This window comes from Neovison vison, chromosome 9 (genome assembly GCF_020171115.1).
Source record: "Neovison vison isolate M4711 chromosome 9, ASM_NN_V1, whole genome shotgun sequence".
NCBI classification, from domain to species: domain Eukaryota; kingdom Metazoa; phylum Chordata; class Mammalia; order Carnivora; family Mustelidae; genus Neogale; species Neogale vison.
In genome coordinates, this window is record NC_058099.1 from 82,315,290 (window position 1) to 82,327,446 (window position 12,157).

Consider the following 12,157-nt stretch of genomic DNA (forward strand, 5'->3'; position numbering starts at 1 on the left):
TGCAAACACTCAGCTGCCCTTCTCCCAAATACGCTGTCTCGGGGCTCTTCTCCAACAGTGCAGCTCCGGCAAGTGGTAACTGAGCCACAAGACCACTGCTGTGCCACCCCCCCTGGAGTGCTAGGTTTTTTAAGAGGAGGTGCAAAAGGGGATCAAGGGAAAGCACCTTCTAAAAAAAATCACATCCCCTCTACTTGCTCCGTCACCATCAAACCTATTATTGCTGTGCTGGAGCAATAAATCAGACTAGCCAGTCACATCAAAGGTAGTAAAAATGTCCTCATTAAACACACACACACACAGACATACACACACATATAACTCCTAAGTGCACATATTAAACATTTCATTCCCAATGGACTTTACCTATCCTATTGTACGAAAAGGAAAAAAAAAAAAAAGTAAAATTCTAGGAGAGAAAAGGGGAAATGAAGAATGTGAGAACATTACTCTTTGCCAGCACGATCTCCGGATTTCACTATGGCTGCAGCAGCGCCTAAAGACACAAGATAGTCCAACCCAGCTCAAAGGTATTATTACTTAAGATACAAAGAACTTTGCCCAGAAGATAAATAAAAACAATATCCAGTACGGATTAAGGGGCACTGGAAGGAAATATCCTTTTGTTTGAAAGCTGCAAAGAAAATCTTTTATTAGTAAAAGCAAAATATTTGCCTTCATTGAAGTTTGAGCTATGTGTGATTTCCTGCATCTAAGAACCTCTTTCTGAACTACAAAGAGGCCACAAAACATCACATTTTCCCCTCCCTGTTTTCCCCTTCAAAAACCCACAAGATGGTGATTAACAAACAGCCCCTTGTCTTCAGGCACAGTTTTAGAAGCCACAAGGAAAAGATAAAAGTTAAATGGAAGAACAAGTTTATAAACAAATGAAAAATAGGTTGCCCAGGGAGGAAGCAAACTCAGTCTTCATAAGCAGTCAGCTCTCCTCGCCGCCCCATCTGTGGGAGACTCCCCGTGAAAGCGACCCTCATCTTGTCACCCACTGAAAGCAATCTGAAGGACACTCCAGGGATTCTGAGTATGAGCCCGACGTTCAGTGACTTCATGACAAACCCCAAGCCTATCCCAGCCTCCCAAGGGCGCTCCATTCCTGGAACAAACTGCGGCCTGAAATCTCCAACCCAGGACAGACCTGTCTCCCAAGAGACAGCCTCCCAGGTGAATTCATCTGAATCCTGAATCCACTCCCTAATAACTATATCACCTGGTGCAGATCTGATCCTGTTTAATCACGCTTTGATTGGACATAATCCCTTTCTTAGGATCATTGTGAGAATTAAAGAATTTTGGCAGTGTGCCCAGATAAGCGGTAAGCACATGCCAGATATATAACAACATTTACTTCCACTGAAAGGAATTTCCAATTCCACTCAACGATCACTGCTTTAGGTGAACAATCTTCAGATACTCTATGAGAACTCAAAAAAAGAAAATTCAGAACTCGACATGTGAGAAGAGAAAAAGGGGAAACCCACGCCATCCAGAAAACACTAATTATGCACATACCCTGACAGGTTAAATTTCCTCCTCACAGATCTGCTCCTCATGAAGCCTTGTGACAAGTAAAATGGCAGCTCACTGGGTCCTGTTCAAGGCACTGCCAACTTGGTATCAACTGTCCCAATACTAGATCCTCTCATGAGTTTTGGGAAAAACGTAAAATCTACATATTATCTAGATTTACTAAATAGGACTGAGCCTGGGTCCCTATCCCAAAATGTCCAGATCAGACATGCCAGAGGTAAAAAACCACCACCAATAACCTGTTTGTTTAATATTAATTGTGAAGTACTATTGAAGGCTAAGTAGTCCTAAAATAGAAGAGGTGGCTTTAAGTCTCAATGAAAAACACACACAAAGCCCAAGAAGCCCCTCCCCCACCCTCTTCTAATTGTACCTGGAGGGTTTTTGCACAGTCATCAAAATTTTACTTGTAATCCCTTTGCGATTTTCCAGTGCAGCAGTGTGCATCCTCTGTTCCCCAACCCCTAGACTATTCCCTCATGTTTATAAAGCAAACGAAAATCCTGTCAAGTAAAATTTTCATTGGTTTATTCCTTTCGGCTATAACATCCCACCTTCAGTAATCGCTCACTTTCATTGCCATACAAGAATTCAATCATCCATTGCTGAAAAAAATAATCAGTCACTATGAGAATACAACACACAGTCCCGAACACCTACTCTCTGCACCTAATCCTCCAAATCCAAGAGCCTATAGTCTAAGACAGGAGATGTGCAAGAAACTAGTAATGTATTTTTTTTTAATTAGTTTTCTTAGAGGAAATCTGATCAAAACGGAACTTTAAACAAATGGACTTCCACTGCAAGTTCTGTCCCCAAATAAATTTACTGCACCTTTAGTGCACCCAAGTCCACTCAAGGCTGGAATGTCATGCCAGTCATATATTACTTCAACCTCAATAAATCTCATTTTACTCTTCAAATCCTAGGCTACTTTCTAAAATAGTTTGCTAAAAAAGCACCAACCTAATTAACAACAGCTTCCTCTGCAACAGTGGCCTTCATTTCACTTATTTACACATTAACTGCAGCCTCCTTTTGGCCAATCCAGTCTATTCTCTGTACCATGCCGAGCCTTTTATCTGCCCTGGACAGCATTTTCTCCAGCAGATGAAGTAGATGCCGATTGATTTGCTGTCGAGCATGGTAAATTAATAGCAACAAATTGCTGAGGGCCCGTCTCGCTGCTCCACCATGCTTCGGCAGTTTTGCTTTATTTGCTCCATGATGGGCAGCAGTCGGCCTCTTCAAGTCAATTTCTTCTTAACAACCTGCAATACTTTTCAATGGTGAAAATAGAGCTGTTCCTTGTAAGTCAGAAATCAATATCCTATTGCCCTTAGAAAATGCTAAACAAGCAGTATTGGCAATCCACTTGGTACTAGAGGGTATCAGATATAATGCAAATCCATACTGCTTCCCTCCTTGTAGTTATTACAGTTTGCTAAAAGGTTCCTAATGTCATTTATCATCATTTACCATCGACCAGAGAGGCTATGATTATGATATCCTATCAGTTGGCAAGGCCCTTTCATTTCTATTCAATTAATATTTTAGGAGCACTCAAATGGTTGTGGCCCAAGTCTTGTAATAAAATTTACATGGCTTGCAGTGAAACAGGAGTTTCCCTGCTCTGATTAAAAAATAACCATTATGTATCTATCCACACATACATTTACACACATGCATACATACACACACATATATATACACATGCCTGGCCCCAAACACATAGACATGTGTATACAAATGTGCAGTGTTCACTTCTTTTAGGTTCTAAATGTTGTAGGTTTCCAAAAGTTCCAAATTCTAAAATTCAAATACTAAGCTCAATTTTTTTTTAGAAGCAAAAACAACCTTCAGACTACAGAATATTGACTATGAGAAAGTCCCGAGACATTCTCAAAATGCGGTATATTCATCTCCATTTAGACTTCCTATAGATGGAACTCACATACCTACTGTTCCTAATCTATATCCAATATTTGCTTTCTAAAGTGGTAACTGCTGCTGTCAGATTAAATCAGGGAGGTCTTCTTTAATTACAGTGTTACAGGTGAAGGATGGGAACGGGCAGTATTTAGCAATGTTATCAAGTGCACGCATCACCCTGTTCTGCCCATGGCCACTGACCCATTTAGAAGCCACACTGTATTTATAAAGAGGAACAATCAGCCAAGAAAGTAACAACTAAACCATGGGCCAACTGGTCCATCCAGAACAACAGCAACAACAAAAAGAATACAAAACCCCCACACTTAGGGAAATCTTTAGGGAATAAAGGCCAACGTTCTTCCATTTAAAAAAATTCCAATATGAAGACATCACAATAAAACATGTGTCATTTCTAACCATGTCCCATTTGTCATCTTCATGTTCATGTTGGAACTAAAGACAGTGGTGAAACATAAATTCACATCAGGGCCTAGAACAGTCCATTCTAACTTTTCTGTTTCTTTTTTTTTTTCCCAGCTTCCTCTGCTCAGTTCTATCGATCCCACTAAAGAGTACCAGAAATTAGATTCATATTTTATGCTCTAATTCCATGTCATGTCACCGAGTTCCCCTTTTAAAAAAAAAAAAAAAAAACAAAAAAAAACTAATTCTACCAGACTAATGCTATTTACTCAGTTACCAAAATTTAAATTAATTATGTTCTCAAACATAATTGTTAAAAATTGGCAACATTATGCAGGCTTAATTAAGATTAAATCCAATTTACTAAATGTACTTTAATTGGTACTAATTACATTAGCTTTCATTTCAGAATGACAAATTCCCCATAGATTTCACTCTATAGTTCTCTATCAGAATCAACACAGGGTGACTGACGATGAACATCATACAGAAAGGGGAGGGCCCATAATACCAGACCCCCAACCCTGTTTTGTCCCTGCTCTGTGCTTTTATCCTTTTATCAGTCTGCTAAGTCACAGAGTCATGACTCCATCACAGCCATCATTTTCTGTTCCAATGAAAAATTTCTCTAAAAATAAATACTCTGTGGTTGGCAGCAGCCAAGAAGAACAGGAGCGTTAACCAAAAAATACACAAAGGTTTCGAATCTCAGGGCCACCAATTACTAGGGTACTTCCAAGGACTCCGGGGACTCCTACTCTTGAACCCTTCAGAGACACAAATCTAATAAGTGAATAAGCCTAACCCGATCTTGAGAACTAGGCCCAATTATGCCGCAGGGCAACTTCCCTGCATTATTGCTGCTTTCCATTACGAGGGTATCCAGCGAGTGCATCTGGAAGAGAGGCCAAGAGGAACCAAGGCTGTCTGCCTAGGAAAACAAATAAAGACAGATCTGCCTCTGTGCTTAAGGGGGGAAAGAAAGAAAATATAATAAGTAGGTGGTTTGCAGGGCTGTCTGTATTTCATAATGTGATAAACTGCCCTCAGGATTCTTGATATGATTGAATTTAAAAGCAAGAAAAAAAAAAAGGGAAAATGTACTCTATTCTCAATTTTAAATGGATGGCATTTGAGGCCACCTGGACAAGTGGATGACAGAATTACAGAGGTACAAAATGTGTAAAATTAAGGGATCACACACATCAACCCCCCCAAGAAATGCATACAATCAAATACAAGCTCTGTGTCTCTCAAAACTGCAAAGTGTATAAAGAGATCTGGAAAGTAAGTGTTATGGTAAATAAGATACAGGAGGAAAAATAAAAGAACATTAATCATCTGGCACAATCTTGAAAAAGACACTAATTAATCTTGGACGGTGGGGTGAGGACAAAAAAAAGAAAGAAAGAAAGAAACACATGTACGAGATCCAGACCTAAAATGCCTTGTAATGAGCATAATTAACAAACTATCTCTGATGTAATTTATTCCTGTAAGGTAGAGCTAAGGGGAGTCCATACATAAGCTTGACGGGTTTCTGTTAAGCAGGAGATACTTACATTATGAATCTAAACAGAAATGGCAAAGATGCTAAAATAAGCACTTAATTTTAATGTGTGGCAAACTATGCTATAATGTTAATACTGACATAATTAAATAGCTTATGAAGTAAAAAGAGTATCTGAAATAAAAGATCCTCAGCATAAGTGACGACTCATCTTTTTTCCCAACTTTCTGTTTTCAAATACTGTTTCTCCAATGCCTTTTCCTGTCCACCAGTCATCTCTGACAGATCTACTATCTACAAGTACATGGTAATTAAGTATATCAGAAAGGAATCCGTAAGTACTAAAGGCCTAATAATAAGTGATTATTTTGTATGTTTTAAACTTAGAGAGAAATCGTATCTACCACGAGTATAAATAAGAAAGGAAAAACATTAAGTTTTCCCTCATCTTTTCCCAGCAGGTAAATACATACACACCTACTGAGAAATAGTTGATGAGACAGACCTGAAACAGTTTCACTAGGAGGTCATTAAAAATAGAATATTATTGCCAAGCAATATTTTTTATATACCTCTTCCCTTTCTATGTAGAAATTTAAACCAAACCCCATTTTACTCGGTTTCTTAAAGGGGGGGGGAAAGGCTGTTTGAGTCATACCTCTCAACACTTTCTGACTAATCATTATCTTTTGGTTTGGTTTTATCTTTTTCTTTTGGCTGAACTAGTTACTAGATGTGAAGGCCCAGTGCTGAGCACTATCACACCCTCCTATCAAGCTCAATTTACCCTGTACAAATTTTGGAAGTACAGTTACAGTTCCTGGTTAAGACCCAAATAAGGATCCTCGGGGGACTGGTACCAGGATTTTATTTTACATCAATTTCTTTTGTAGCGACACAGATTTCATTGTGATTCTCCCAGCTCACCCTCTATCCATTCTTTCACACCAAGCCAAGGAAGGTTCCACACAATTTACAGTTCCTCTTCTTAATATTTTCTAAGAAAAGCCCTCTCCTACGACAGGTTTGCAATGCCCAAAATACATAAATTAACTCCTTCAAAAGAAAAACAAGACATTTTTTAAAATTTAGCATCCTGCTTTTGAAAGTGGACAAAATTTAATATGCATTCAGACATTTTACGTCACGTTTTTAAATGATTAAACTCAGGACAAAATGCAAAAAGGATGGAGAAACACACCTGAAAAGATAGTATTCCCCTGAGTAGTCTTTCAAAATACAGGAAGTCACAAAAACATGAAGAATAAAATTGCAAAACATACAATTTTCTTTCTAAAGTGCACAGTATTATTATCATTTCAAATGGTTATAATGGTTGTAAAGAAGTAACTTACCTGCTTGTGCATTTCTATATTCAACCCATAGGACATCTCATAATACTGTCAAAGAAGGGAAAGCAATTAATTTCGTGCCTTTCATCAGTCTCCCTAGTTTGTTTCAAATGTCCCAAGTATGTTTAAAACAAACATAAAAGCCTCATCTAAAGCAAAATAGCCACAATACCTATGCTAAGGAGGAACTGAATAAACTAGCAGCCACCCTAAGACACAGACTCTAAGAGAGTAACTCACAAAACTAAGAAAATCAACTTCACATGTAGCGTGCTTAAAATCTCCAGTTGTCTTTATACATCACAAGTATCAGTAAGAACTGTTGAAAATTTAGTACCGTATGGACTCAAATTCCTAGGCACAGCGGGCAAGTTAATGGCGAGTGTCTCATACAAATGCTGATGCTTTGAAAGAACTGTTCAGAAAGGTGATGCTATTTCAGAGTTCCGTTTCTCATTTTTAGCGTACTGCTCATGTTCATACGTTCAAAGGAAAAAGACTTGATAGGAAATGAATGAGTTACTCTGGAGCCTTTATGAACAAGCATAAAAACATGCTTGGTAAGACTTCTGAAAAAGCAGATCTGATTTTTTTTTTTTGGATGTGTAGCGTAACTGTCATTACAGAAATTCTGACAGAACAAATCGGTTATACAGGAGACGACAACATGCTTCAAACCAACGGAACACCACAGAAATTGAAAACACACAAAACACATGCAAACACACACACAAACACACACGTAACATAAAAAGCAAGAAAAATGTGAAAAGGTTATCTGGTGTCTTTTGATATCCATCATTATTTTCTAAAAGAAATGAAACCTTAAAAGTCAAACTGTATACAGAAAAACTGGTAAGACGGTTTGGAACAACAGCAATAAAACAATAAAGAAAACCACTAACGCAAAAACATTTTGCTTGTGACTATTGACAAAACATAAATGAGGGTCTTTTTTTCCCCTCCAGTCTATAAAAACAAAGCACAGAGGATTATACCCCACACAGCTGAACTTTTTGAAAATTCAAATCAAAGCTGGTTGTCAGAGACAAGTTATAACATCCTGGAATTACAGGCTGCTAATGATCACATTCCCACAACCCCAACTGCACTGGCACGCTGTGACGGGGATCTATCCTGCAGCCTCCAGCAATCTGAACAGATCCTTGCTTTTGGTATCCTAAACTAATAGGCACTTTGAATCTGTGACACAGTTTTCTTACCATGACATAATGCCGCTGCATCTCGGTCTTCTCACTGGCGAGTTTCTCACATTCCAGCTTCAGGCTGTTCAAGACATAATGAAATCTAAGTACAATGCAGACCTTGACTTACATTCTTCAAATGTAAATAGACATTCCCTCCTCTAAATCATCACCTACAAAATGCCAAATCAACGATCTTAAATAGCACCCTCATTACTGAAGAAGGAGTGGTGGGAGAGAAAGGGGTAACTGGAACCAGCCCGGACTTGCCCTTTCAATGAGGATCAAATGTGGGGTTTTTGTTTAAGAAAAAAAATCCTCTAGACAATTTAATTCCGGAGCCACATCCAGAAATGAACATTCACTAAATTCATTGAATGAAAGAAGAAAACAAAAATAAACATCAATGTGTACATACCCAAGCACAAATTTAAGTCCCCCAAAAGGTCACAAGGGAGTTTTTTTTTTTTCTTTAATGTTACACAAAGAGATTAATGAAAATATGAATCAATCATGTCTCATGAATGATGTCTTATTTGTTGCCTCCAAAACAGAGACAAGTTGAATACCACCACCCAGGGGCAAAGTGTGGATCGGGTTCAGTGGCTCCTTTTGGTCCTTGCATTTAAGAAATAAGAATTACACGTCATTAGAAAGCCAGCGAAAAGAAAAATATGTCAAAGGCACTCTAACAACTGCCTCTAAGAAGAAAACATTTTTTCAGCATAAAAGTAATGAAATCGCTCACTTGTGACTTCCCAGGGCTCTAAGCTCACGGTATTTCAGTGGAATGGCAGAAAAAAGTGAGACGGAATCAAGCCCCGAGTAATAAAGAACCAAGGAAGTCAAAAGGCCCCAGAATCTTCCCAACCTTCCATTCTCCTGGCCCCAATAAATCAATATCGAAAGTTTGGCCTCAGCATTTTCCAAGTCTCCCCAGTTTCGATTGTTCTGCCTCCTTTTTATTTATTTACTGGAGAAGGAAAGAATGCTTAATTTCTTTACACCTGCCTGAGTAAAAGAGGCCTTGACTTGCCCTTTCTGCCCACAAGTAAAAATGATAATATCACCTTTGTGGAGGCCAAAAAAAAGGGGAGGGGGGTGTCTGTGTGTATGGCGGGGGGGGGAGGGGGGAGACAAGAGCTAAGCAAACAGGAGGATCAGCTAAAGTCAATATCGTTACCTGTGGTATTGAGCCTGTAAAAACTGAAACTCTTCCTTAATCCGATCACAGGACTCGGAAATTGTAAATTTAAAGGGTTGAGCAGGCTGATGCGGTGCCTAAAGAACAACAATAAAATATTTAATTAGCCCACATCACAGGCGAGGCAGGGAGATGGAGAAAACAAACCACGCGGCGCTAGCGGGGGAGGGGGGGGTCACCGTACAGGCAAGCAAAGAGCGAATAAAACTCTCATCTAGCGCCCCCCCACCCCCCACCCCCGGCCTCGCCACACAGCCGACAGGGGCTGGTTTCTGGCTGGCCCCGGGCCCCCGCTTGCTCTGCCCCCCCCCCGGACCCTGCGGGTTCGAGACCCCGCTCCGCTCCCTCGCCAACCGCGGGCGACCGGGGACCCGCGCGCCGCGCCGCGCCCACTCCCACCCACCCGGAATCGAAACTGGCCCGTCGGGGGGACTCGCGCCATGGCGTCTGGCCGCGGTCAGGTCGGGCGAGGGGGGAGACGCGGCCGCCACCCTCCGCGGCCGGCCGGCGGGCTCGCTCGCGCGTCCCCGGGGCCCTCGGCGCGAGGGGCCGGCGCCCCGACTCCCGAGCCGCAGCCGGACTAGCCGCGCCGCCGCCGAGGGCGCCCTCCCCGCCCCGGCGCGGAGTCGCGCCTCCTCCATCGCTCGCCGACCCCCCCGCCCCGAGGAGTCGCTGCGCGGGGACGGCGAACGGCTCCGCGCGGCTTCCAGGGGCTTCAAAGACAACAATAAGAAAATGGCTACAACTCAATTGCCTCTCCGCACCCCCTCCGAGAATGCCACCGCGCCGGGGGGTGGGGGGTGACGGCAGGCAGCTCCCCGAGCGGGCCGAGGGGCGCGAGCCGCCCTCTCCGCCCCTTCGGCCCCAGACACAACTCGGCGCGCAGGGGGCGACGCGGGGAATCCCCCCGCGCTCGGCGAGCTCGCGCCCCGCCGCCCGCACTCACCGGGTGTCTGGTCTGCGGGTACATCTTGCTCAGGTCGCGAATCATCCAAACCGATTTAGTTGGCTGCGCTGGGCAGAGGCGCGCGGCTCATTGGCTTTAATGGCCCCGAGGAGGAGGTGGAGGAGGCGGCGGCGGAGGCGGCCGGCCGGGTCCGAGGGGCGGCTCGGGCGGTCCCGGCCCCCGCCGGGTCTCGCGTGACGCGGGCGGCAGGAACGCGCGGCGGCGGCGGCTGGGTGCGGGCGGCCGGGCCGCTCGGCATTCCTCGCGGGCGTCACTGGCCCGCCGCGGGCATTGTCCGGCGCGCGTCTCCCGCGGCAACGCTCCGATGTTCGCTCCGCCGAGGCGCGCCCGCCGAGCCCAGCGCCGCTACCGCGCCGTTCCCCCGGGCCGGGAAAAGTGCGAGCTCCGCGCACCAGCGCCCGCCGGCAGCGCCGCCCGCCCGCTCGCTCGCTCGTCCCACTCCAAACTTTTTTTTATTTGTCTTTTAATTGGTTGTTATTCCTCCGAATGAATGATCTCTCTCTTCTTTCCTAAAAGCAAACACAAACTCCTTTGGTTCGGAAGAGGTCTCGGCGGTGCTTTTTGGTTTCTCTGGAGATTTTTTCACTTCACAGCAACGATCTTTTTAAAAAGGCACCTTTTAGCTTCTTTTACCACATCTCATTTCCTTATTTTTCTTCCTTCCTGTTTTCTTGTCTTTTTTTTTTAACCCCAAATTGAAGGGGATTATAAAAATAAAAGAGAGTGAAACGCTTGCGGCTTTTTTTTTTTAATTCTCTCTCCTTTCAAACTCTGCGAACACCACCTCAAAATAATATACAAGTGTGTGAGAGAGGGGGAAGCAAGCAGCCAACAGCCCAAACACCCGCTCAGAACAGCTCTAACAACACGCTCTGTGTAGGTGACTTCTTTGACCAAATTTAGCAGCAACTAATCATTAACATTCTGATACATATTCACAACCGTCCGCGGAGGGACCGCGGAGCATCCCGGGAGATGTAGTCCACCCCCAGCGACCGTGGTCGAGGATTCGGCCAGATTGACTACAATCACCGGCCCGCCACGCGACCGCTCTGGGGCGCTCTTCTAACGCCCCGCCCACCCTCGGCCCGGTAGGTGTCTCCAGCAACCAATCAGAGATGGCTGAACATTAATCGCCGTTCGGTGTTACTGCCCATCATTTCACTGCTGACAAATGGCGAGCCAGAGGGGAGGAGCTGGCCGGGCTGAGGCCCACGTGGGGGCCGGGCGTCGTCCGCGGTTCAGACCAATGAACGGAACGTGATGGGGTTAGCGGAGGCGGAGCGGAGATGGCCCGCCCAAGGCGGAGCTTCGTCTTGGCTGACGTTCCTTAGCGCGAGCGTTCGAACCGGGGAAACATTTGTTCAGCTGTCAATCAAAGTAACGTGGGCCTGGGAGAAGCGGTGGCGGCTGCGGCTGCTGCTGCTGCTGCTGCTGCTGTTGCTGCTGCCCTGGCTGCATCTTTAGAACTGGGTGTTGGTGGCGGTGGCGGCGGCAAAATAAAGAGGGTGGTGGGGGCGGTAAGACTCGAGCGTTGGTCAGAAGATCTTCCGAGTCTCGTCTTCCCACCCGCCCCCCTCCAACCCAAACACCCTTGGCCCCTTGGTCCTCGGCCGCGCTAGGAATGCGGACTAATTAGGGTCCGATGTCTCCTTAAAGAGACAAGCTCGGCCTTGTGTAACGCGCCGAAACCCCTGTTGAGACAAGAGAGGGAGGATCACGCCGATCCCACTCTGTTCGGTTCACATCAATTTTACGCGCCGCTGGAGCCGGCATAATTTTCCGTGTGAACGCGGACTCGAGCCCCTGTTCTTGTTTAGAGCAGGAGACTGAGCTGCGAGACGCTTCCCGGGGCAGGGGGCCTGGGGCGCGGGTGGGGAGGGCGCCCCTCCGAGCCCCGAGAGGTCTATGATTACCATTTAACCCCGAAGTGGGGCCGGTTTCCCCAAGGAGCTATGAGAGGAAGCACCCCAAGTCGCTCCCCTCGGGGGCCGCGGGGGCGTAACCGTGGAG

The 12,157-nt window shown here is 44.8% G+C and overlaps 1 protein-coding gene across 11 annotated transcripts in view; it reads right to left on the reverse strand.

Annotated features, from left to right (window-relative positions):
* Window positions 1-10,817, reverse strand: part of TLE4 (TLE family member 4, transcriptional corepressor) — a 144,035-nt gene extending 133,218 nt beyond the window's left edge. For 6 of the 11 annotated variants that reach the window (XM_044265835.1, XM_044265834.1, XM_044265839.1 and 3 more), the window contains exons 1-4: window positions 10,124-10,817; window positions 9,157-9,254; window positions 7,992-8,055; window positions 6,772-6,816 (exon numbers count right to left, since the gene is read on the reverse strand). In XM_044265835.1, coding sequence (XP_044121770.1) covers window positions 6,772-6,816; window positions 7,992-8,055; window positions 9,157-9,254; window positions 10,124-10,168 — 252 coding nt within the window. In that variant the 5' untranslated portion in view covers window positions 10,169-10,817. Of the gene's footprint in view, window positions 1-6,771; window positions 6,817-7,991; window positions 8,056-9,156; window positions 9,255-9,580; window positions 9,680-10,123 lie in introns of those variants that run through there. The other 5 variants (XM_044265836.1, XM_044265841.1, XM_044265840.1 and 2 more) reach the window with 1 other exon arrangement.
* Between the last annotated feature and the right edge of the window lie 1,340 nt (window positions 10,818-12,157).